At 49.7% G+C, this 23,100-nt stretch overlaps 8 protein-coding genes across 8 annotated transcripts; 4 read left to right on the top strand and 4 right to left on the bottom strand.

Annotated features, from left to right (window-relative positions):
- Positions 1-795: 795 nt before the first annotated feature.
- Positions 796-1,866, top strand: ABOM_005023 (zinc-binding alcohol dehydrogenase family protein; the record flags this gene model as incomplete). Its single annotated transcript, XM_022532152.1, has 1 exon — positions 796-1,866. The coding sequence occupies one exon, from the start codon at positions 796-798 to the stop codon at positions 1,864-1,866; it is 1,071 nt and encodes a 356-aa protein (XP_022390517.1).
- A 1,042-nt stretch (positions 1,867-2,908) lies between these two features.
- On the top strand, positions 2,909-3,538 carry ABOM_005022 (uncharacterized protein; the record flags this gene model as incomplete). The annotated part of the gene is made up of 2 exons (XM_022532151.1): positions 2,909-3,161; positions 3,216-3,538. The coding sequence occupies 2 exons, from the start codon at positions 2,909-2,911 to the stop codon at positions 3,536-3,538; spliced, it is 576 nt and encodes a 191-aa protein (XP_022390516.1).
- Positions 3,539-4,411: 873 nt separating this feature from the next.
- On the top strand, positions 4,412-6,462 carry ABOM_005021 (MSF multidrug transporter; the record flags this gene model as incomplete). The annotated part of the gene is made up of 10 exons (XM_022532150.1): positions 4,412-4,538; positions 4,590-4,726; positions 4,779-4,861; positions 4,918-5,015; positions 5,061-5,181; positions 5,234-5,612; positions 5,669-5,799; positions 5,850-6,180; positions 6,231-6,336; positions 6,392-6,462. 10 exons carry the CDS (start codon positions 4,412-4,414, stop codon positions 6,460-6,462), a joined length of 1,584 nt encoding a protein of 527 aa, XP_022390519.1.
- Positions 6,463-7,643: 1,181 nt separating this feature from the next.
- On the bottom strand, positions 7,644-10,237 carry ABOM_005020 (FAD-binding oxidoreductase; the record flags this gene model as incomplete). Its single annotated transcript, XM_022532149.1, has 5 exons — positions 7,644-7,941; positions 8,021-8,278; positions 8,688-9,161; positions 9,221-10,137; positions 10,184-10,237. 5 exons carry the CDS (start codon positions 10,235-10,237, stop codon positions 7,644-7,646), a joined length of 2,001 nt encoding a protein of 666 aa, XP_022390518.1.
- Positions 10,238-11,009: 772 nt separating this feature from the next.
- ABOM_005019 (uncharacterized protein) lies at positions 11,010-13,093 on the bottom strand (the record flags this gene model as incomplete). The annotated part of the gene is made up of 8 exons (XM_022532148.1): positions 11,010-11,741; positions 11,792-12,326; positions 12,427-12,513; positions 12,580-12,653; positions 12,709-12,718; positions 12,780-12,851; positions 12,912-12,999; positions 13,057-13,093. 8 exons carry the CDS (start codon positions 13,091-13,093, stop codon positions 11,010-11,012), a joined length of 1,635 nt encoding a protein of 544 aa, XP_022390561.1.
- Positions 13,094-16,135: 3,042 nt separating this feature from the next.
- ABOM_005018 (O-methyltransferase) lies at positions 16,136-17,605 on the bottom strand (the record flags this gene model as incomplete). The annotated part of the gene is made up of 4 exons (XM_022532147.1): positions 16,136-16,898; positions 17,007-17,130; positions 17,186-17,345; positions 17,435-17,605. 4 exons carry the CDS (start codon positions 17,603-17,605, stop codon positions 16,136-16,138), a joined length of 1,218 nt encoding a protein of 405 aa, XP_022390562.1.
- A 1,936-nt stretch (positions 17,606-19,541) lies between these two features.
- On the top strand, positions 19,542-20,771 carry ABOM_005017 (uncharacterized protein; the record flags this gene model as incomplete). Its single annotated transcript, XM_022532146.1, has 5 exons — positions 19,542-19,664; positions 19,730-19,797; positions 19,854-20,123; positions 20,211-20,349; positions 20,436-20,771. The coding sequence occupies 5 exons, from the start codon at positions 19,542-19,544 to the stop codon at positions 20,769-20,771; spliced, it is 936 nt and encodes a 311-aa protein (XP_022390566.1).
- A 1,030-nt stretch (positions 20,772-21,801) lies between these two features.
- Positions 21,802-22,938, bottom strand: ABOM_005016 (uncharacterized protein; the record flags this gene model as incomplete). The annotated part of the gene is made up of 1 exon (XM_022532145.1): positions 21,802-22,938. The coding sequence occupies one exon, from the start codon at positions 22,936-22,938 to the stop codon at positions 21,802-21,804; it is 1,137 nt and encodes a 378-aa protein (XP_022390567.1).
- Between the last annotated feature and the right edge of the window lie 162 nt (positions 22,939-23,100).

The following is a 23,100-nucleotide window of genomic DNA, read 5'->3' as shown; positions in this document are numbered from 1 at the left end:
AGAATCGACCTCGAACCCTACATGTACGCGTTGCAGAAGGGGGAGTTTTCAACAAGCTCATGATTCGCATAGAGAAACCGGATGCCGTAGGTAGCTACTCAACAAGTTATAAACTCAATTTGATTCTCTTGTTATGAGGGGTAGTTGTGATCCCTGTGTATCCTACTAGCCCTATTGCCAACGTCGCATTTACCATACGCCGAGGATTAACCAGTCCTGTTCAGACCATTGCAAACGAAGGTGGGGACCATCCAATTATATGAGTGTCAAGATTTAATCCACACTATAAAAGAAGTCATTGGCTGAAAATGTCGTTCAGAGTGACTGCGATAACAATTCATTGATGGCAAAGAAGCCCACCTAGCCCTAGCTCTTTGAAGTGAACGGAGGCTAACCACGATAGTCCCAGCTGTATTTCCAGGGAAGTGTTATGCTAGCGACCCTTAGTTCTGGAAGCAAGATCCCTGAACCGTGGTACATAGATCTATCTCGATCCATCTAGATGTGACTTTTCATGGCGGGGAAAAAGGTTTAACCCACGCCCAAATGGAAGACGTAATAAAGATGAGTGAACACGATTAGTGATAGAAAACCCGTGATTTTATTGGATTAGTGATATGAGTGACATTAGTCAGCGATTCATCAGCGCCGGCGACGATGATGGTTTCGGCGTCGTTCCATTTTCCTTCTCGGTGATATATTAATCGGTCCAGTCGTGCTGATTATAGCCGACCGTTGCTATATCTCAAATTACCATCGCTGTGACGGCATATTCCCCGAATCAAATCACACAAGATGCCCGTCCCCGACACATTCCTAGCGGCTACGGTCAACGAGCCCCACGCCCAACATGTTGTTTCTAACCGCTCATTGCAACCACTTGAATCGGGCGAAGTTGCGATCAAAATCACTGCCACAGCCATCAACCCGGTCGACTGGAAGATCCGTGACTACAACGTCTTCATCAAAGAGTACCCAGCCGTGTTAGGATCCGATGCCGCGGGAGAGATTGTTGCCGTCGGAGCCGACGTTTCCAATTTCGCTGTTGGCGATCGGGTCTTCTTCCAGGGGATCATTGGCCGATATGACTCGTCGACCTTCCAACAATACTGTAAGATGCCGGCCACACTGGTCTCCAAGACCCCCAGCAGCATTAGCGACGACCAAGCGGCAGGCATCAGTCTCGCGACCGTGGCGGTTGTTACGGCCTTCTACGACAAGTCCGGCCACGGGTTGACCCCACCGTGGGACCAGAATGGCCCACAGGTCGGAAAGGGCAAGGCCGTCGTGATCATCGGAGGCGCCTCGTCCGTGGGCCAATATGCCATCCAACTCGCTCGGCTGTCGGGCTTTGAAAAGATCGTGACCAACGCAAGCCTGCAAAACCACGAGTGCGTCAAGAAGCTAGGCGCACATGTGGTGCTGGACCGGGCCCATTCGAGCCCGGAGGATTTCAAGGCGGCCATCGGCGGATTGCCTTTGGAATTCGTGTTTGATGCTATCTCGGTGAAGGCGACGCAAGCATTGGGTGTTGAGATCGTCCAGGCTACGGAAGGCGCCGATAAGATTGTGACGGTCCAGGGTGCCGACGCTGATGCTATTGCCCTCGGTCAGTCGAAAGAGCCGAAGGTTGCGGTCAAGCAGGTCTTGGGATTGGGCAGCTCCCCGGCGTTGCGTTATCTCAGCGAACCTTTGGTGAAACATCTCGGCGGCGAGGATGGCTATATCGCTAAGAACCTTTTCGTCCCCAACCGGGTGCATCTGGTTCAAGGGGGACTGAATGCCGTGGAACAGGCCCTTGCGAAGAATAAGGAGGGTGTGTCTGGTGAGAAGGTTGTATTCCGCCCTAATGACGGAGCAAACTGAATGTGAAAGTAATTTATATATTTGCCTTATTAGTAATAAACCAATTCAATAGTTCTCATTCTTCAGTATTTCGATACAATTTTTTTTATCATGGACCTTTTCTCTGGTCTCGTTCATAAGAGGGTCTTGTAAAGCTTGAGTCACTTGGCCAAAGCTTTTATTTGCATGTCATCGTAGGTGTCTTGTGATTTGCTATCAAGCCAAGCATATAAGGGGCGGGACATATAACATCAGCCATTTCTCCTATCTCCATACGATGCCTTGAAGAGACTATCTTAAGATCAAAGGACCTACTAGTTCTATAATGAACGGGTTCTTGTGCACTTGCCTAATACGGGTGCCGCCGCTTTTGTGAGGATACCACATAAGTGATCAGCACCTCTCCTCGGCCCAGCTGTTGGTCCGATTGCCGGCGGCTTCATCGCAGAAAGAACAAGTGAGCGCTCCGGGAGTAGTTTATACTGCTAACTGTAACTAATGTTCCTTTTACGCTGAAAATTCCTTTAGGCTGTCGAACACCCACCGGCGGAGAACCGCCAGTGATATTGGCCAACTTATTCAGTTGGCTACAACTTGTGATAATACCGGTTTCTATTCATGTATCAAGAATTCCAGTAAGCCGAACTTTAGCCCAGATGACAAAGTAGAGAGGTTGGTGGTCCACTGAATTACCCATGATGCACAAATATGGGCCCTGTCCCCTCCAATAATAGGCCAACAGTGAGATCCGGGGGTTCAGCTCGCTCCAAATGTGGTCTAGCTCTGACGATCAACTATTTTAATACCATAGTAAGAATTCTATACGGGCAGTACCCGCCGTTCATTGATACTAGCATGAGGATTGTACTCAATAGTCAAGTGATCGGCAGATCTTGAGCCCCATCGGTTCTTATTTATATTGTGCCCCTGACCGACCGCAAGGATATTGGATTGTCTTTACTTTCCTAACTTTCTTGTCCTTCTTGTATTATCCAGCCGATTTATCCCCGTTAACATATACTTCCAACGTTATTTGTTCCCTCTGGTATTCAGATCAGTCAACATGTATCTACGTAGCATCATTGCTGCCACACTTGCAACAAGTGTTATCGCCCAGACCCAGGATGCACCAGAGATTACTGCTTCTTTCAAAGAGCATGTTTATGAAGCCAAACTACCCAAGAATCCATTCTTTGAAAAGGGTTCTCTAGTTGGAAACATCGATGGGTCTATAAGGGCCCAGTCCGCTGCCGATGGTAAAGGCGTAGACTTTACAGTATCGTTTTCCAATCTCCCGGAAGAGGGTGGTCCATTTCGTATGTTACCCCGGTTCTTCATAAATATGCCTTGGTATCTAACATCTTAGCTAGTGTACCATATACATAACGCAGCTGTTCCTAGCGATGGCAACTGCACTGCGACTCTTAGCCACTTGGATCCTTTTAACCGAGGGGAGAAACCGCCTTGCAACCCGTCCGCAGCCCAAACCTGCCAAATAGGTGATCTGAGTGGGAAACATGGGAAGGTCACCCAGGATCCCTTCGAAGAGGAGTATAACGACCCTTTTGTAAGCCTTTCGGCAAACGATGAGCAATTCATAGGCAATAAATCAATTGTATTGCATTTTGGGAACCGAACACGGATAACTTGCGCCAACTTTGTCAAGGAAGGAGTTGCGGACACTGGTCTTTAAAGGGCAATGGCTTATGGAAATCAAGGTTCAGAATGTTGAAGTAAATTATTTATATCCAGGTGATTATCCCGGATCACTCCGGCTCTGGCTCAATGCTCACTGAACACTCAGGGATTGCTCAGCACACGCACGTCACCCTCGCACCACGCTCCAGGATAAATCACTGAGCAAAAAGCGGCCTTGAGCTAGTCTTATTCCAGAAAGGGAAAGTCGCATTGAAAGTTCCTACACAAGAACCGTTCATAAGTACTTCTAGTATATGTTGGCCATCTCATTTGTCAGTGTCGATGCGGTTTCTCGGGGGTTAGTGAGTTTTTTAGTAGGCTGGCTTGAAGGCGCTTCTTTAAGTGTTCAACATCCCGGATCGCTTCGCAAAGTTTCTACACAAGAACCGTTCACAAGTAGTAAAGTACTCCCTCTACATTTAGAAAAAAGATCGGTCAGTAACTTATAGTAAGAAGAGAAGTAACAGGAAACCACATATATCAAGTTCTGGAGATGTGAACCCTGTTTGTGTTATGCTCTATCGCCAACCCTAACTGGATAACGTGTTCATGACCGGTGCCCTATCTCATAGTCGAGAAAGAGCGTTGGCTAAGGCTGTGTTCTAATTGGTGGCTGGGAGAATCCATGCCAATAACGCCATCTGCAGACAAGTCGCGCCCATCACTTTGTTCCGCTGATCCATTGACTATCTTTGTCGCTCCCCTGCATTGTTAATTTAGTGCAAACGACAATGACTCAGAGGTATCGATTGTACTCGGCGAATGAGACAGTGGCAATCTCTACTTGTGTTCCATGTTCCTCCCAATTCGTGGCTATAAATACTCGAGTGTTAATCGATATCTATCGACTCTCAGAAAATCGAGCAAAATGACAGCCGACGAAGAATCGCCGTTTTTGCATTCGCCCACGACCCCGGGAAGCCCTGAGTCCGACCTTGACCTAAGCCGAAAGTCTGAACACGCCAATAAATTGGTCATCTATGGTTCTTTTCTTGGTGAGTGCGCTGCAAATGGCAATGTGACATAAATATTCTGACAAATCCCAGGCGTATTCCTTGCGTCTGCCGACGAGTCACTTGTCATCTCAACATGGAGCTCCATCGCTTCGCAATTCAACCGTCTGTCAGAAGGGTCATGGCTGCTCGTCGCATATAATTTTGGCTATTGCGTCTCATTACCGGTGGTATGTCGCCCGGAATCTGTCTATCGTGTGATACTGACGCAACTTTTGTTAGTATGGTACGCTCAGTGACTCGTACGGACGGAAGAATGTCCTTCTCTGGGCCTATTTTCTATTTGCTTTGGGATGCCTGGCATGGTCAGTTGCCTCTGCTTGATCAGACCTTTTACAGCGCTGACTGGAATACAACGCAGTGGGGCGAGTGGTTCCTTGATCCAGCTAATCCTGGCTAGAGTACTGGCTGGTATTAGTGGGGGTGGCATGGTTGCTCTGGTTTCCATTATCATAACCGGTATATCCATATGTGATCCATAGAAGTGCAGCTAACATTTGATAGATCTGATGCCCGCAAACGAGGTGGCACTGTTCCGAGGATATGCCAACGTGGTCAATGTTGCTGGTCGCAGCTTGGGAGCCCCAGTTGGGGGCTTTCTGATCACGACACTTGGATGGAGATGGTTTGTTTTGTGATGTTATCAAGTGTGGCGTTATGACACTAACACGGTCCAGGTCGTTTCTAGGCCAACTCCCTCTCATCATTATATGTATGATGGTCGCATATTACGGCCTTCCCTCGTCGTTGAACCAGAGTAAGACAAATGACGACCCGGATATTCCTCGATCCCCAGCATCTCACATCGATTATGGCGGCATCATCAGTTTTGCTACGGCGATTGTCATGTTGCTTCTTTTGATCCAAAGCTCGAACGGGACAGATGATTACCCAATGCTACCCTTAATGGCGTCTGCGTTCGCAATCGCCGTTGCAGTCTTCGTCTTGACGGAAGCATACTGGGCCAGGAATCCTTTGATACCGTTAAGCCTAGTCAAAGGTCCCTTGGGAGGGTACTTCGTGGGACAATTGATGTTACTAACAGGTCGCTCGGCGGTAGGTTCGATATGAAAGCAACCTCGTTTCACTGCTGACATGTCCCTCAAATATAGCTAAGCAGTAACATGGTCCCGTACTTTGTCCGAGCTGAAAAAGCGACTGATATCCTCGCATCCTTTACCTACGTCGTCACCGCGGTAGGTGTCTCAGTCGGCGGCTTGATCGCAGGCGCCATCATCAAACGGTGAGCCCGCAGACCAATATATCTTGTGCTCCATGCTGATTAAAGGAAAGTACCAAGCGATACAAAACAATGAGTGTAATAGCAGTGGGATCCGCTGCCCTGCTATCTATTCTAATTTACATTCGCTACCGCGATGGCTGCTATACCTGGGAACTAGTCTATCTCTTCCCGTCCGGCGTGTCCAATGGCATACTCTTCTCCACACAATTCATCGGCATGTCATTGACTGCGCCGAAAGAGCGGCTGGCGACTTCCATCGGGATCTACTACCTCTCCCAGCAGTTGGGATTCATTGTCGGTCCGGCGGCTTCGGTCGCTGTTGTTCAACGGCGCTTTGCCAATAGCCTTTCTGGAGGCCTGGAGGGATTGAAAGAGAAACAGGTACGTTTAGTGAGTCCGGAATGAAAGATAGAGCTAAATGTCTTTTCCAGCGTATCGATCGGATCCTCAATGATCTGAGATTCTCCGAGAGCTTACCGGAAAGAGTCCAGAGCATCGTCCGGTCGAGCTATCTGTATGGGTTTCAATTTGTACCGTGTAAGTTCAGTCTAAGCTCAGACAAAACCGGAGATAGAAGAGCTGACAGGTACAGTACTCGGCACGGTGTCCATTTTGATCATGTTGCCAATCGTGCTACTGCTGAAGGAAAGAAGAATCGAATGAGACTCCTAACCAAGGAAACTATACTTGACTGGCAGAAGCAATACATGATTGAACCACGAGAAGCTGTGCCAGTCATGCAACATGTAGGAGGAAGTTTCTAAAATGATCGGGTCGAGTGGTGGGTGAAATGTGGGCTTAGAGCCAGTCTACACTGGGATAGAAAGGAGATAAACCAGCCATTTAACCAAGAATTATGCCTTCCTGCACCACAACCCTGCAGTGTCCATAATCAATCATTAGCGTTAAGGCTTACACAATAGCACAACACCTCTTATCGGGTATACCTGACCTCACCCCATTCACCGGATGGGACGGATATACATCTAGGAGTAGGATCCAACAAGCGTATTAATCATGCCACCTGTATCCAAGAGCATAAGCCAGCCTTATACTGACAAAGTGGGAGTATTGACTTCAACTTACAATATCGACTTTTATATGACTGCCTGGCAATGTAACACATCCTAGACTCCAAATGGAATCCTGTGCAACAGTCACACGTTTGACCCAGGCTGACAAACCTCGTTCAATCCGAGTCTCCCCTCACCTTTGACACAAACCAAACCTAGATAAAACCACCCTAGACGAGCAAACACAACGCCAGAAAACCTGCAAAACAAGGCAATAAAAAGAAAGACTCCCCGCAAACAGCTCTAATAGCCAGCTTCGCTACCCAGTATCGGGTCGCCACTCGCACACATACACACTCAGCCACCACATCTACGTGACGCTGCATATTTCGGCCAACATCCTCGAGTCCTTGCGCTACAGTCCAACGTGACGGCCACGGAATCGGTATCAAAACTTCAAGACGGCTGAAGATCGAGCCAGACGTGCTTTAATAATGCGGGGTCGGAGTAGGTGCCGGTGTTGGATGCGGATCTGGAGATGGCGCGGCCGGCCTACGGTGCGAGTATTCAGGGTCGGGGTGCGGTATGCTTGATCCCGGAGCTTGGGGGGCTTGGTTGTTGGTTTAGGGATGGGTGATCAGTATCTAGGAAGAAGTAGCTTCACGCAGTCACGAATGCTCATACGGTTGCTACTCGACTGGGAAGAGGATCGCAGGATCATCTGCTGAAAGTCTTTGCAAGCATTGTTGAACCGTGGAAAGGTACCCACAGAACCAGAAGATCAATTCGTCCAGCTCCTCTAGTATACTACAGACTCGCTTTGACTTCTAGTTAATGTTTCTCCAATTCTTCCATTCCCTTCAAATTCTCTCCGCCGTGGACCCTCTGGTCCACCAGTGCATTCACCCGCCAGCGATGCTGTGTGCCCTTTCTCATCTGGCAACATCTCGACACGGCCAGGACCTTGTTCCCAACATAATCAACCGGGTCGACCGCGAATAAAAGGCCCGTATTTGCATCCACACCGTTATCATCCTCAATCTCAATAATGTTAATCTGTAGCACCTCCGGGTTGGGCTCATCCACTGGGACAAGATAATCAAATGTGACACCATAATAGTCAATCAACCTGACCCAGGTTAATGAAAGTGATGAGCGATAGGGATTTATATAAGGGATTAGTGCGTAGAGATTCAGCCAGAACTTACTGATCCGGGTACTTCTCTGCCATCCATCTCAAATACTCATCCCTTACCACCAGATCGCCCGCGACTTCCGGACATGTATCCCGTCCGTATATCTGTTGGTACGTCAACCGGGCTAGTTCCGGGCCTGCTGGCTGTGGGAATGTGCGGTCGAGAAGACTCAGATGCCACAGGATATCCGGTAGAAGCTTTTGGATGGCGACCAGGGGTCCTTCGATATGGATTCTCAGCGGCTGGTCATGTGGTGGAAGGTGATGTTTGCTGGTTGGATTGTGAATGCAAGGTGGGATATGGAGTGGGAGCGCTATTAGAGCTACTTGATTGTGTCTGCTGGAGTTGACTAGGCCGTGGTAACTAGAATGGATGGCTCGCGTAAAGAGGAATACAGATCAACTTTGAACAGGGTGCTTGTATGTCGAGGAAGAAAGTTGCAAGACGGCTAGACTGTGTGATACATATCTCTTTGTACTACTAGCTGGTCGGGATAACCCTCATCACATGACTTACACTTCATGCGGCTGAATCATTGCATGAATGGTAGACAAAGGCTGAATTGGTGGGCTAGGAAGATTCTAGAAGTAATGGGCGATTATACCTCTGCATGGTGATGAACTTAGACGTGCAATGTCTGTAATAAGTCCACTAGGCACTAATCGACTTCAACTCTTACTTCGGTAGTTTGAATCCTCCAGGTACAGCTGTCTGAAACAGCCTCTTCGGATCGACGTCCTGACTTACACGCTTTAGAAGCTCAACGTTCTTGCTCTTATAGCTGGTGATTGGATCCTGCCACGGCGCTGCGTAGTTGAGGTACACGAATGGCTCGTAGACACCCAACTTGCGCGCGTCGTCATCAATATTATCGAAAAGCTCACGCGCGGCTTTCTCCACTTTCTCATCGTCCGACTCATTGTCCCAAGTTGCACTGAGCAGAGTCACCACCAGCGAACCAGACACATCATCCAGGCCCAATGCATTCTTCGAGGCATTACGGGCATAGATAGCCGACGGCAACGGCTCCAGAGAAATCGCCCACACCATACCCGGAATATCTTCAACACCCGCAAGACTAGAATCCCAACGCTGGTAAACCGCCTCCAGCATAGGCAGAGTAGACCCATGAGTGGTAACCACACTCATCTGCCTGCAACATAGTCAGCCCAGACCCACTACGAAACGAAATAAGATATCCCCCAAACTCACCGCTTCCCAACCTTTGAGAACGACCCCTGCTCCATTGCAATCTCATGCATGCTCGCGATCCTGACGGTACTCAACAGCTTGGGGATGTTCATAAACAGGCGAAAAACGGCCGGATTCTCCTCCGCCTTCGTATACACAATACTATTCACCACGGCCTTGCCCTGTGCCGAGAACCCAAAGCTGGTGATCAGCGACGCAAACTCATCGTACCCGTCTGCGGAGTTTACCCCCGCAAACGCCTCGAGGTTCTGCTGATAGGTATCGACGGAATGGTAAACGCTTCCTCCCCAGATAGCACCTTGTTCGAACGCCTTCAGGTCTACGCGCGTGACAACCCCGAAGTTACTCGATCCGCCGCGCAGCGCAACCATCAGTTCCGGGTTCTCATGCTCGTTGGCGTTGACGATCGTGCCGTTGGCGAGGACGACCTCGAAGTTAGCCACCGTGTCGCATGTCCAGCCGTACCGCGGGGAGAAATACGAGATTCCCCCGCCGGTTGTTAGGCCACCCACCCCCACCTGTGCTGCGCGTCCGCCTGCGACGGAGAGGTCCAATGGGTCGAGGTGGGAGTAGACATCGCCCCAGGTTGCGCCGACGCCGATAGAAGCGGTCGTACGATCGGGACTCACAGTTATGCTGTCCAGGCCGCGGAGGTCGAGGGTGACTCCGTTTGCGATGTTGGATGCGCCGGTGAAGGAGGCGTGGCCGCCCGAGCGGATGGCGAAGTTGGTGGTTTCGACAGTTGAGGTTATTGTGTTGATGGCGGTGGCGACGTCCTCTGCTGTTGTTGGGGAGATAATGCAAACGGGGTGGAGGTTGGAGTTTTGCTGGGAGAAGTAGGTGCTGATGGAGTCGTTGTAGGGCTGGGTGTTTGGGAAGGAGACTTTGTTGCCGAGGACGGAGGCTAGGGCTATACACTACTTTGGTCAGGTTGCAGTATTGTATACGTTGGATAGAGCTTACACAATTTCCTACGCTGGTGTTGGTGGTGTTGCCGGCGGGGGGTAGCTGTTCCATGGCTAGAGATTATGTAGTTATTGTCGGGAGGAAAGTAGGTAGAGGTGGCGGAGGAAGAGGGGAAGAAACGGTCAGTTGTACACGAAGAGATAGTAGTTACTACTACTAGTAGTATACTTTAGCTACGTGACTTAGGGCTTACCCCCCCCCATACGATATGACCAGTCGGAGTAGGTACCGGCGGCTTACTGCATTAGCGGCGATTTTTGTCGCGGTACGTGGTGTCTCTTCATCCCAAACTTTGTTGTTTCTCCTTTACTTATACAACTCCCTTATGTATGAGTTGGTATTAATAATGTACTATATTGGGAAGGGTAGCCGTCGGCCTGACTCACGTAGAAGTACAATCCGGTGTCTGGGGCAGGGATGGCTCAGTGGCGCGTGGGGTATACGAGGGCGATTGAGTAGCTACATGTTTAATACAAAAAAGGTGGGAGATATTCATAGTTGCCTCTGCTTCTCACTTTCCCCAGAAGCATTGATACACGCGCATTCGTGGAATGCATCAGAAGATAGTCCCAATCATTCGTCCTATCGTATTTCTCTACAATCGTATCGGTCTGGAGTATTCTATCCCGTGAAAACAGGACGACCGCCGATAATGAAGCGCAATTACATACATAAATAGGGACTACGGCCATAATGCTTTCAGATATATGATTCATGGTGTACTGAAGGGATGTATATGCATAACCCGACTTCCTTTGACTAGCCCGCACCGGCTCATACGACTTTAAGGGCTGTCAGTATTGAATCCGGCCGATTCCAAAAGTCAAGTCTGTTTAAGCTTTTCGATGATAGCATTTGCGCCTTTGATTGCAAAGCACATGGCGGTCAAAGTCGGATTCGCACTGCTTGCTCCGGGGATGACACTTGAACCCCCAATGTAGAGGTTATTCATTCCCCAGACTTTGCAGGACTCGTCACAGCACGAATCCTCAGGTATTTCTCCCGTTCTAGTGCTATCGGTGGATTTCCCTGCGCGAGTAGTTCCGCAAGCGTAGATAGCCGGCTCATGCGGCAGAAGTCGTGGTTCGGAACCTGGTAGATATCCTCCAAGCTTGTTCGCCACTTCGGCCATGTCCGATATCATTCGATTTGAAGTACTTCTGTCGTTCTTTGGGACGTCAAAGTAGAAGGTAGGCTGGGGCATACCGTATACATCTGTTGCGTGTTCCTCGAATGTAACACGGTTGTTTTTCTCAGGCTGAACCGGTCCGAAGAAGCGAAGGTCAACAAGTAGACGTTTATCCACGGCTGTTGGAGCTGAGCTGGAGGAGAGCCCGTCTCCGTGGATCTGGACGTGCCAATTCTTGGTTTCTTCAACCTTGAGAGTAATCTGTGGGTCGAAATCATGGAGTGGAATTGGTAAAGAGTCTCCCGTGCTCTCTTTGTGTGCTTTGACTTTTTCCTTCCAGTCTTTATTCTCCTCCACTTTGCCGATTAGCTCCTTCGATAGGACGACCTGACAGAAGCCCATTGTGTCTTCTGTTAAGAAATGACCCTTGGCAATGTTAACATTAGAGACATAGATTGCTCGTTCAGATATCTTACCAATGCGGGAAGTAGCTGTCTATCAGGCGCTGATTCCGGCCTGAAGCCAGAGGCGTAGAGCAACTGTGGCGTTTGGACAGGGCCACCAGAGACGACAAAAGCCTTAGCCTTCACATGAATGGTCTTGCCGTTTACAAGATCCTTCACAGTGGCATATTGGATCCCCTTGCCCGCGTCATCGATCTGTAATTTCGCACATAGGTGCTCGGGGAGCAACTCAAATCTTTTCTTGAGCTCTTTATCTTCAACGATCCGCCCAAGCACCGTATACGCAGAAGACCATGTAATCAACGTTGGGTTCTTGGGGTCAATTCTAGCAGCGATAGGGAGTGCATGGGGGTCGCGATCTGGCAGTACACCTGATAGATGGTCGAGTAATAACTGTTGCCGAATAGAATCCTTGAGAACATAATCGGGGCCAGGCAAACTGGTCCCAATATATCCTTCGGCCTCTTTGAGGAGTTCATTCCATTCGTCTGATGTATAAATATCTGGCCGCGTTTTTATATTTGGTCGAGGAGTGGCGCAGGCCCAACTATCAACAACACCCTTTAGTCAGCAAGAGCTTGCAGAGAGCACAGGAGGATGTAAAATGGCAACCCATTTATACAAGAAGTGCGGTTCTCTTGACTGACCGAGTCGACAACCCGCCAACATTACGCGCATCTGCATGCGCTGAGATATCGGGACCTGCATTTCCTCCATCGAGAAGATGATTTGCCCTGTTGTTCATCAGTCATCAGCACCCTTAAAACAGCTCAAATTACCCCGCCTACACTACTACTTACGATGGGAAAGGGAACGGGGACGAATTAGGGATAAAAACGTCCTTTGTTGGCACTGAAACCACAGACATAGATGCCTATAACCCACCTTAGTCAGGATCACTATGATGGGCCTAATTTAGCATTGCCCACCTTCATGGTCCTGTGTCAACTGATATTAGTATCCCGTCTAATAGCAGGTTGTGGAAGGAGGAAATACATACTGGGCAAACAAGGCCATGTCCTTCTGGAACGCCGCAGGGTTCTTGTTGTGGTCTCCTGGTTTGGCACTCGTCCTTGGAGAACTATGAGCAGATTACTCACTCGGCGCCTTGGCTTGAGGACTTTTCTCTTACCGGGCTCCCACTTCCACCATTTTCACCTCTAAGCCGCTTTCGACAAGCTTTCTGGCGTAGGTCGCCCCAATAGGGCCGGAGCCCACGACTTCGAAACCGTCAATGTCGGCTCTTTTATTCAACTGAGATGTGTAAAATCACTCACTAAGAACATCGGTTTCGATGGTCTGAGGCTCGTCCATGGTGGAGGTTTTAACGTGACGAAAGGGTGAGCGATTCCTACTTCAGATAATTCTTTGGACAGCAGCAAAGGTAAGCAAAGAGATGCTAGTGAGCAGTATTGCAGTCGTCTGGTTTATAGGTGAAAATTATAGAATAGAAGTGCCAGGAGGCATTTTTCCTTCGTCGATTGCGGACCTCGCTCGTATGTGGACCTGTAGGGCACAGACGTCATGACGTGGACCGATAGCTCCCAGTAGCCTGCACATCTTAGCAAATCATGGAAGTTTCATACATAGATCCAGGAGGTCATGTGGTGTACCTTAGGTTATACCTTGCATTAGGGCGTCTTGACATGTAAGTTAGTGGGCATTGATGTGATACATCATCCGTCGCAGTTCGTGGCTATGTGCGATAGGCTCGTGGGGATGCAGATCGCCAGGAAGCACTCCAGAACGGTCTGGATGACAAGAGACTGCATATTTAACTGAGAGCATCAACAAATCAAAATTGCCATATTTCTCCGGTTCAACTTAAGTCCTCCGTAGACGGCCCTTGGTGGAGCTGATCTGCAACGTTATCTCACTCGTAATGCAAGAACGTCACACCGCTTCGAGAATCATGACCCGTGAAGAAAATCTGGCAGAGATTTTAGTTAAGAGCATTATGTAGTTATTCAACCCATCTTGAACAATATCATTACGTCTCAAGGCACAATCCCCACACTAGCTCATGACTTCCAACGGCACTTTCCCGTTTGACACCAGGGCTCATATTCGATATACCGGCGTTATATCCTGATATCATTTAGTTCACAATTCTCTTAGCTTACTTACACTTGCGAGTGACTTCCGTAGGCCCGAAGGATGTGACCCGCCAATTCACAATCGCTTGCCACGTCCTGCATAATGCTATCGCGATGGCCGAAGTGTATCGGGTCGCTCGAGCCCTGGCCTCTCTGAATGGACCTGCCCTTCTGGTTCTAGTAGGTGAGCAGCGCCACCATGGGCTCGCGCGACGGGATGGTAGTAGAGCTTGCTGAACACAGATTCATTCTTCGTCTCTTGACTGTTCCACTCTCTAGAATCTTGAAGCTTAATTGCCTAGCGCCAACAAGAATTCCTATTGATAATCTTAATATTCTCTTGCTGCTTTATTGTCCAGAGTAAGAGCGACACAAATCTGATCAATACGCCATTCGTCAATCTCAGTCTCTTTTATCTCAATATCCACCATGTAGGGACAGAACAAGCTGGCAGACCAGAGAATCTTTAGTTATTATAAAAATATTACCAGACCAGAATGAAAAGAATCCACATTTTCTGGGTCTAAAAACCTAAGATCTGTCGCATAAGCAGTATTAAAAGAACAGAAACAGAGAAGACAGATATACCCTAATATAAATTGATGGTACCGTAGTTATCCAATAAAACATCGAAAAACAGAAGAAAGAGATAAACAAAACAGAAAATACAAATCTATATTAATACAAGTAATTAACAAGTGAATAACGTACTGGAAAAAACGGAAAACAAGCCCGATTTAATATAAGACTATTTGAGTTAATATACTACGTGGTTCAGATCTTGACGTGGAGAGGACCCTAAATACAATCTGCTTCAACCGATAGTTCGACAGCTATTGCGATCGAAGACGAGCGGGGCCCAATAGCGCATGATGATCTATTAGCTGAGCTGGGGGTCAAGCACATACCTCCGATGGATAAATCTCCATGAGCACCCACCGTACACGCTTCCATCAGAGTCTTCTGAGTCCCCAGTAGTTTGAGTCGATGATCTGGGGAGAGGCTTCAACTGATCGCCCGGACAGAGGACAGTGTGGGGGTTCTGCATCGGCCAAGACCAAGTGGATCCGTCGATCTTTCCCAATCTCTGCGGGCTATTGATTTGATGATTTTCACTTCTCCATAGTACGGAGTAGGGGAGCCATACTCGGAGTACTAATGGGTCTCCAGGTTCAGCCGCGCCAGCTGATGAAGCCCCAAGGCTGCCTGCCTTCAGGGTGGTGTATACATGGTGAACTTCAAGGTATGCCCTCTGTTTCCCTCTCTCTTCCAGAGGTAAATAAAGACCCATTGGCTAACCCTTTGATCCAAAAGCTCCCTGCTCTCCTCCTTACCAACTCGGTCTATACTCTCGCAGCATCCCCTCTAAACATATTCAGTCACAATACATGCATGGAAAAAGTATGTTCTAGCACAGCAAGGAATATCAGTGGATGCATTGATATCCCATTTCAATCCGCGAATGGACCGAATCTTAATACTACTCTGTCTCATGGTATTAACTGTTCAGCAGACGCTTATCTTGCTGTAAGCTTGTATCCTGCAGCAAGATGTTTAGGGAAATGGCAGAACTGTGCATTTCCTAGTAAAGATGCAGGGGGTAACACTGAACGTTGTTGACAACTTACCACATATTTAAAGAAATTATTCCACATATTCTGTTTGCAGCCAACATCTAGTCGATAGGAACTAGTTTCATCGGGTGCTGTACTGCCAATGGCAGCAATTTTGGACATGACAGAATTGTGGAATTAGTACTCTGTACAGCGTAACTCTCCATGATCATCACTGTGGACTTTGCTGGTCCCACGTATCATAATACTTGGAAATGTACCCCCCTGAAAACGAGGTCTCCAAGTACGTCCCTGAACCCAGGAGCGCAGACTCTCTACTTTCAATCTACAATAAGAAAGGAGCGAGAGTCCCAAGCAAGAACACAGTTGGTAGCAACTCCCAGACGCGAACAATAACCCGGGCAAACAAGGGCATATATCAAGCCCAGCGATATCTCCGGGGTTTTAACCGATATATAAATTATAATGACTCTTTTGCTGAAGCAGCTAAGGAACCGTTCTGGGTACAAGAAGAGATGAAGGGTGTATGTTGATACCAAGATAGGGGCGAATTATTACTGATAGACGAGAGAGTTATTAAGAAAAGGTGAGCGAATTATCTTGAAAAGTGATTGATTTTTCCGACTGCAACAAGTGAAGAAGGGAAGAAAAGAGTGCCCGTAGTTTTGCACCATAGAACTACCGATCTAAACAGGAACAGCCTCAAACAAAGCATTAGATCCCACCCCCTGGTTATCCGCCCGCCATACCTTGATGACCTGGAATTGGGCGCGCTCCAGAAGACTCAGCCATTGCTTTTCTGTGCGCTCCAGAGAGGAGAACATGGTCATCATGATGAGGTCGACGCTGGCATTGAAGCGGGGAACGCCGGTCTCGGGCACGCTATTCTCGTTGATCAACAGCACCGAATCGTCGGCCATCGCCTCCCGGATGCGCTGCAGGGCTTGCAGGGCCTGCTTGTCGGGCCAGTCGTGCAACACGGTGCGCATATAGTAGGCCTTGGCGCCTCGGACAGGCTGCGGGTCGAACATACTGTAGCCTTGGGCCTCGATGCCCTGGGCGAGTGGGGCTTGGATATCCTGGATGACCTCGGACAGGTCCTGCAAGATCAGGCGGCCGGCGGGATTCTTCTTCTCCTTGAAGCGCGCGAGGTCGTGACCCTTGCCTCCGCCGATGTCAACCAGGAGCACGCGGTCTGCCTCACTAGCCAGTCGCTCCTCCCAGGGGTAGAAGTCGTACCACTGCTCACCCTCCACTGTCCGGTTCCCAGTCTCCATCACCGTGTTGAAGGCATGCTGCTCGTCCGGGTGCTGCGCCAGCCACTCAAAGTGGTGTAGTTTGGTGCCGTACGCCCGCTGGAAGGGGGTGTCGTAGGCGTCATCTGGGCTCTGGTAGCCTCTGGCTTCCAAGAATTCGTGTGTGTACGCTGTGGCCCGCAAGACCATGTGGCTAGTCGAATGGCCATCAAAACAGTTAGCCACACCCGCTATTTCTTTCACGTACTCGAAAAGCTTCCCCGGCAAAAAAAAGAAAAGACGAGGACTAGGAATCACTTACAAGTTTTTGATCACCTCACTGGGAGCGCCGGCCGCGAATCCCAGCGCTAAAGGCTGGGGCTGATATTTGTCCACTCCGATTTCGGTGAAGAGGCGATTGGCGCTCAGGAGCCGCATGATCCGGACTGTAAAGCGAAGAAAGGCCGATTTTATCAATCCAACGGGCTCCGGGGTCGTTACCAGTTATTTCGAACCAGAAAGGTCTCTTACCTAGCAGGTCCTTGTCGCCCTTGGTCTTTTCGTTTAAGTCGTCGAGAGTCAACTCAGTACCTCCAGCATCAGCAAATGCATCGAAGATTCCCATCCCAATCGCAGTTCGGATGGCGACCAGGGGATGAGCCTGCGACAAACCCACGGAGGGGCTTTGGGTCAGCGAAAGATTCCCTCGATAAAGACCTCTCTGCAGACCACCCCGGGGGCTTATCTTACCGCCCAGCAGATATTCAGAAGCGACTGGACAGGGGGCTCGACGACCCCACGCAGTTTGTCCAATGCCTCGAGGAGCTGGAGCCGCGCCGGGTCCGGGATATCATCGGTGGGAGAGAGCTTGGACAGGGCTGCATTGACAGCGATGGTCAGGTCGGCAACGATCTCGGCCATTATGTATGAAGAGGAAGAAGAAAGGGAGGAGCAAGGAACTGTTCAGGGTAGACTGTCTGAGCCGAAGAATTGGTGCGGATGATGGCCAATGTGCAGCACATTTTATACTACCCGATTACCCCTTGTCGGACTGTATAATAGCCCATTCCCCTCTTTCCCTTCTCATCCAGTGTTGCAGCTGAGGACGAGTACAAAGAGATGGTTGATTGATACCATTGGTAGTCTGATAATTATGGAGGCTAATTCTTGGATGTAACCTTACGACTCAGCTTGTACAGGGGTGGTTGAGGCACTGCGGTCGACACTAATTTGAGTAATCTCGGGCAATATCAAATCAGGTCGATGGAATAGATTGAGTAGACATTCGGATGCGAGTCAAACCGCATCGCCCTGGTCCAAGTGCCTGGGGGCCCGTAAGCCCTAACTGCTAGCCACGCACTAGTGCCCTACGCCCCCCCACATCCACAAAGAGGCCTCTCTAGCGGGAACACATCCCTGCCAGGTCCGCTCGCCGTCGCGATGCGCCGCCATCCACGCACGGAAGTCTCCAAAAGAACCTCGGTTGAGTCATGAACCAGGCGGGGTCGGAGATGGCTCTCTTTTATGTATATGGGTCACTCGAGTCAGTGGGTACCGTGAGTATTACCGGTTCATTCTTAGCAAGAAATTCGGATTACTACATAAAAGATCAATGACGGTTTTATTTCCATATTCCCCTGGTATTGGGAAATGTCCCCTCTCAAACTTGCACGATGCCTCACGCGTGCGGAAGAGACGAAATCGATGTCTGATCTGTAGACTAGTAACTGCCAGGTAGGGCAATCGTGAGGAACAAACAAACTCACTTCTCAGTCTCAATCTCATAACATACTACAAGTGTCGGCGGGATACAGAAATTGCCCCTATGAGTGTACAGGATATTGAGGACAAAGATATATCTTGGTGGAAGTCTGTGAGAGTGGTGAAACAGGCACAATCCAAGTCATCGAACACTTCTATTCTTGGCCATAGACTTCTTGTATCGATTAAGGACACTTCTGCCGAGATCCAAGTCGGTAGTTCTCTATCAGGATTGATTAGATTCAGGGCTCTCCGAATCCTTCTCCCGTCAGCCTCAGCCGCCGTTTCGGCATGACTTGCCCCAAATCGCCAACCCTAATGTTGGCCTACGCCGCTGGAGGCTGCTCAAGTTTGCTGACGGACAAAATCAATTACCTCGCGTTTATAACATAACCATTTCACTCGTTCTGTGCTTGATGGGCACCAAACAAAACTCGTTCTGCATATCGCACAAAAACCAAAACTCAATCTCATCACAATTCGACCTCCAATGTGGCGCCAGATCGCTCAGCCGGCGGTTGCTACCAGGGATGAATCCTTGGACGTAGCAACGTCCTCCATCCCGGCCTTCAGCCAGACAGAGCAGGCCCAATCCCCAGCGCTACAAGCGCGTTCTCGGCTTACAGAGAGAGAATTACACCTGACCGAAGGATTTCGCCGTAGTAGTAGAACTCGTGGAGCACTTGAAAAGCCGTGAAATATCCTCGGAAGAGCTCATTCGCGCATTTATGCGAAGGGCAGTGGTAGTGTTGCCTCCCCAGCCAAATTCGCGACAGTTTCTTTTTATTTCCCATCATTTGCCAGCGCGCATTCAACTAACGAACCAGAAAGACGAATTGCATCACAGAGCTCATGTGGGACGAAGCGATTTGCTCGAGCCCGCTACCTAGACTCGCTACCAGACTTTCTGGGCCCGCTGCATGGATTCCCAATCTCGATCAAGGAGAACTAGGGGATGTAGGGAGCGGGGGAAGTATGCAACGTCGCTAATGTTGTTTGGGTTGGGGATGCATACACGTCAGACTTTCATTTGTATAATATTCTTTTAGATGCTGGATGCATCTTCGATGCACGGACCACGCTTCCCCAGTCGGTTATGCAGCTCGAGACAAACAGCACTGTCTATGGCCGGACAACGAATCCTTACAACCGGGAATATACATCCGGTGGTAGCAGCGGGGGCGAGGGTGCATTGATCGGTATGAGAGGGAGTGTTTTCGTAAGCAGCCATATAGGCCCAAAGCTGATATTAGGGACGCTCTGAGCTAACTCTGACTCGCACAGGGTATTGGCGGGGATATAGGTGGGAGCATCTGTGTTCCGGTGGCTTTGAACGGGATATATGGGTTCAAGTAAGCCTCAAAGGGTGAAGTGAGTGGACGGTATCTAGATGCTAACAGTATGAAAGGCTCACGACGAATCGATTCCCCGGCGTAGAATCTAGGGCACCCATGGCGGGAAGTGACACTATCCATGGTGTGAACGGGCCTTTGGCCGCCGACCGTGAGGCCCTCGAACTTCTAATGAAGGTCGTTCTCGATGCGAAGCCCTGGCGAAAGGACCCCTTAGTCATCCCCCAACCCTGGACCCATTACACCTTCGGGCACCCTCTCAAGATTGGTATCCAAATGTCAGACGAGATGGCCACGCCCCATCCCCCGGTTCTTCGCGCTCTCCGGTAGGTAGCTTCAGCATGCCAAAATGCCGGGATAGAAGCTGTTGACTAGATTTCTCTGGACCATGACAGAGCCTGAGGCATCACCAGCGGCTTGTTTTTCCCCGACGGCGGTGAAGATGTAATGAACGTGCTCGCCGAAGTCCAGGAACCGGTGCTGCCACTGACAAACTGTATCACAAAAGAGCAACCCAATGTCAGAAGCCGAGATCTGTCCGAGCTATGGGAGGTGCGTGAGAGTGAGCAAACGGATGAGCTCATTCACCCCCTCCCCTCCCGCTTCTCTAACAATCTCCCAACTAATTCCCAACTTAGATCTGCTGCCAACGCGACAAGTGCCGAGCTGAATACGCCCGACACTGGGCCAACACTGGCAGTGAGGATGGCAGAGAAGCAGACGTCGTTCTTGGCCCCGCGTATCCCGGCGCAGCACCTCCACATGAGTGTACTTGTTGCTGGCCATATACATCGACATGGAACCTGCTTGACTACCCTGCCGCCGTATTCCCTGTTACCGTGGTTTCCCCCGAGGACGGTAAGGACATGTCCTATGTACCTGGCTACCGCAGCAACTGCCCTGTGGACACCACTCTCGAACCTGATGTGCTCCAACCGTGGTCTAACCGTCTTCACATGGCTTGCCAACCTTAACAACACCGGTGGCTATGAAAGCTGGGTCTGTGTCTGCATTATCTACGTTATGTTCCGGATGGCCACAGACACCAGGGAGTCACCGACTTGCCCTATCGATCTCGCACACAGCCTTACTTCGCGTGGATGTCTAGCATCCATTTCTTCATCCTGATGCTCCTCAGTGGGCTCCAAGTCTTTTTGAAAGGTCAGTGGGACACAAGCACCTTTCTGTCTGCTTATACGGCATTCCGGCCTGCTTGGCGCTCTTCTTCATACATAAATTCACGGCAGGCCGCAATGACCCTTGGACACGGTCGCCAGAGGAAGTGGATCTTGTGACTGGCCTGCAGGAAATAATTGATGGGGAAGTTCCGCTAGTGCAAAGATCGAGCAAATGCTATATGATGTGGACAAGAGTACTTTGGTAGATTTGTTCACGGAAAATTGACGATTTGTGTGTTTAATTATCACGGTGGACTTTGGTATGGTACTCGGAGACAGCTATATATCTAATCGAACGCCTAGCCTTTAATGCCTGTTGCGCATGTCCTAGAACGCATAGTCACGTCTACACAAGCCAGCGATGTATAACGACCCATTGTATCTATCTCTGCATTGGTGGATATTCTTAGAGCCGATTGATTCTTTGTATGATGAATACGGGTGTGTCAAAAGGCATGGCAGTTCTACGTATATCTTTAAATTACTATAGGAGTTCAACTTAGGTCTGATAAATAAGTAGCAAGCTAAATATCTCTTCCCTATTATCCACTATTAGGCTTTATCAAAGCCCCTAAATACGTATGCTCATTATTTACCATTGATTCCGCCCTGAGCTACTGCGCGCCTTCTGTGACTCAATATGCTTCTATCTTCTTCTTTGGCACTGTGTGTTACGAGAATAGATGGAGGCGTGAGAAAAACAGATTTTATATTATCTACATAGCTAAAAAAAAAAAAAGAAAAAAACCAGGAGGCTGCCTTGAAAGGCCATTGCAAACACATCAACCATCTCTTCCACTATCCAGGAACATACACCACCATTCAACTATAGTTTGCTGGAGCCAGCCGGAGTCGGCACAGGAAATTTCGAGATATCGTCAGTCGTCTTTCCGTCAATGGCGAGCTCCGCCACCACGCGGCCGATCGCAGGAGCGAATTTGAACGCGTGTCCGTTACCCAGCGCGACGATGATGTTGGGGTTCTTTTGAATCGGGCCGATAATGAACTGGCGATCCGGCGTGATCGAATACTGACAGGTGACGGTGCGCAGGTCCTGGCCATGGCCGGGGATGATAGTATCCATGTGATCCTTGAGAGTCTTGAAGGCCTCGGGCGAGGGAACAAAGGTACGATGATCGGGGTCCATGATATTCATCTGGGCGTCCTGGCCTGCCTTGATGGTTGGCTCGCCGTAGGTCGGGAACCCGTAGAACCATTTCTCGCCTCCCCAGATCCACACGGGGAACCGCGCTGGCTCGTAAAGAGCTGGGTCCGCCGGCTTGAAGTAGGTGATCTGCTCCTGCATGACGGTAAGGGGGATCTCGGCTCCCAGGGGTGCAAGAAGCTTGTTGATCCATGCGTCGGCCGCGAGGATCACTTTCCCCGCGCGGACTCGTCCCTTGGACGTTTCGATGACCACTCCGTTACCGTCTGGGATCAGGCGGTCCACTCGCGTCTTCTCTCGCAGGACAGCCCCATTGGCGCGCGCTTGGTATTGCATGGTTGTGACGGCTTTGGAAGCATGCACGATGCCCGTATCGGCCGTGTACACGGCGTCGATCCCATCGGGGATGTTAAACCCGGGCCAACGGCGGTTGACTTCCTTGGAATCAAGAAGCTCGTAAGGAACACCGTTGGCGTCGAGGCTCCTTGTAAAGTCGCTGGAGGGGGTTGGTCCGCCTCTAGGAAGGAAGACAACGCCGCCAGTTATATCCAACAGGGTCAGCCCTGACCGTCTTTCCAAGTCGGCCCAGTCTTTGTACGCGGACCGGGCCAGTGCAACAAATTCAGGGTTGCCGTATGAGGTTCTGACGATGCGAGATGTATCATGGGAGGCTCCGCGGACATGGCCCAACTCAAATTGCTCGAAACCGATGACTTTGGCTCCCTTGACGGCTGCTTGGTATGCTGCTCCGCTTCCGAGGGCACCAAGGCCGACAACGGCGACATCGTATCGTTCCATGATTGTTTTGTCGGGAAATTGAGAAGGAGGCGAAAGAGAAGAAGGTTGGAACGCTGAGAGTTGAATGAGTAGTAGCATAGGGGGTCGTCAGTACAAGGCATATATATACCTTTTTGCGTCCTACAGTACTTGGTAGTTTACTACCCCTCCTTCATGATAGGC

This window comes from Aspergillus bombycis (assembly GCF_001792695.1).
Source record: "Aspergillus bombycis strain NRRL26010 chromosome Unknown contig00028, whole genome shotgun sequence".
NCBI lineage: Eukaryota > Fungi > Ascomycota > Eurotiomycetes > Eurotiales > Aspergillaceae > Aspergillus > Aspergillus bombycis.
The sequence above is the reverse complement of the archived record's forward strand: the minus strand, read 5'-3'. Positions and strand labels throughout refer to the sequence as shown.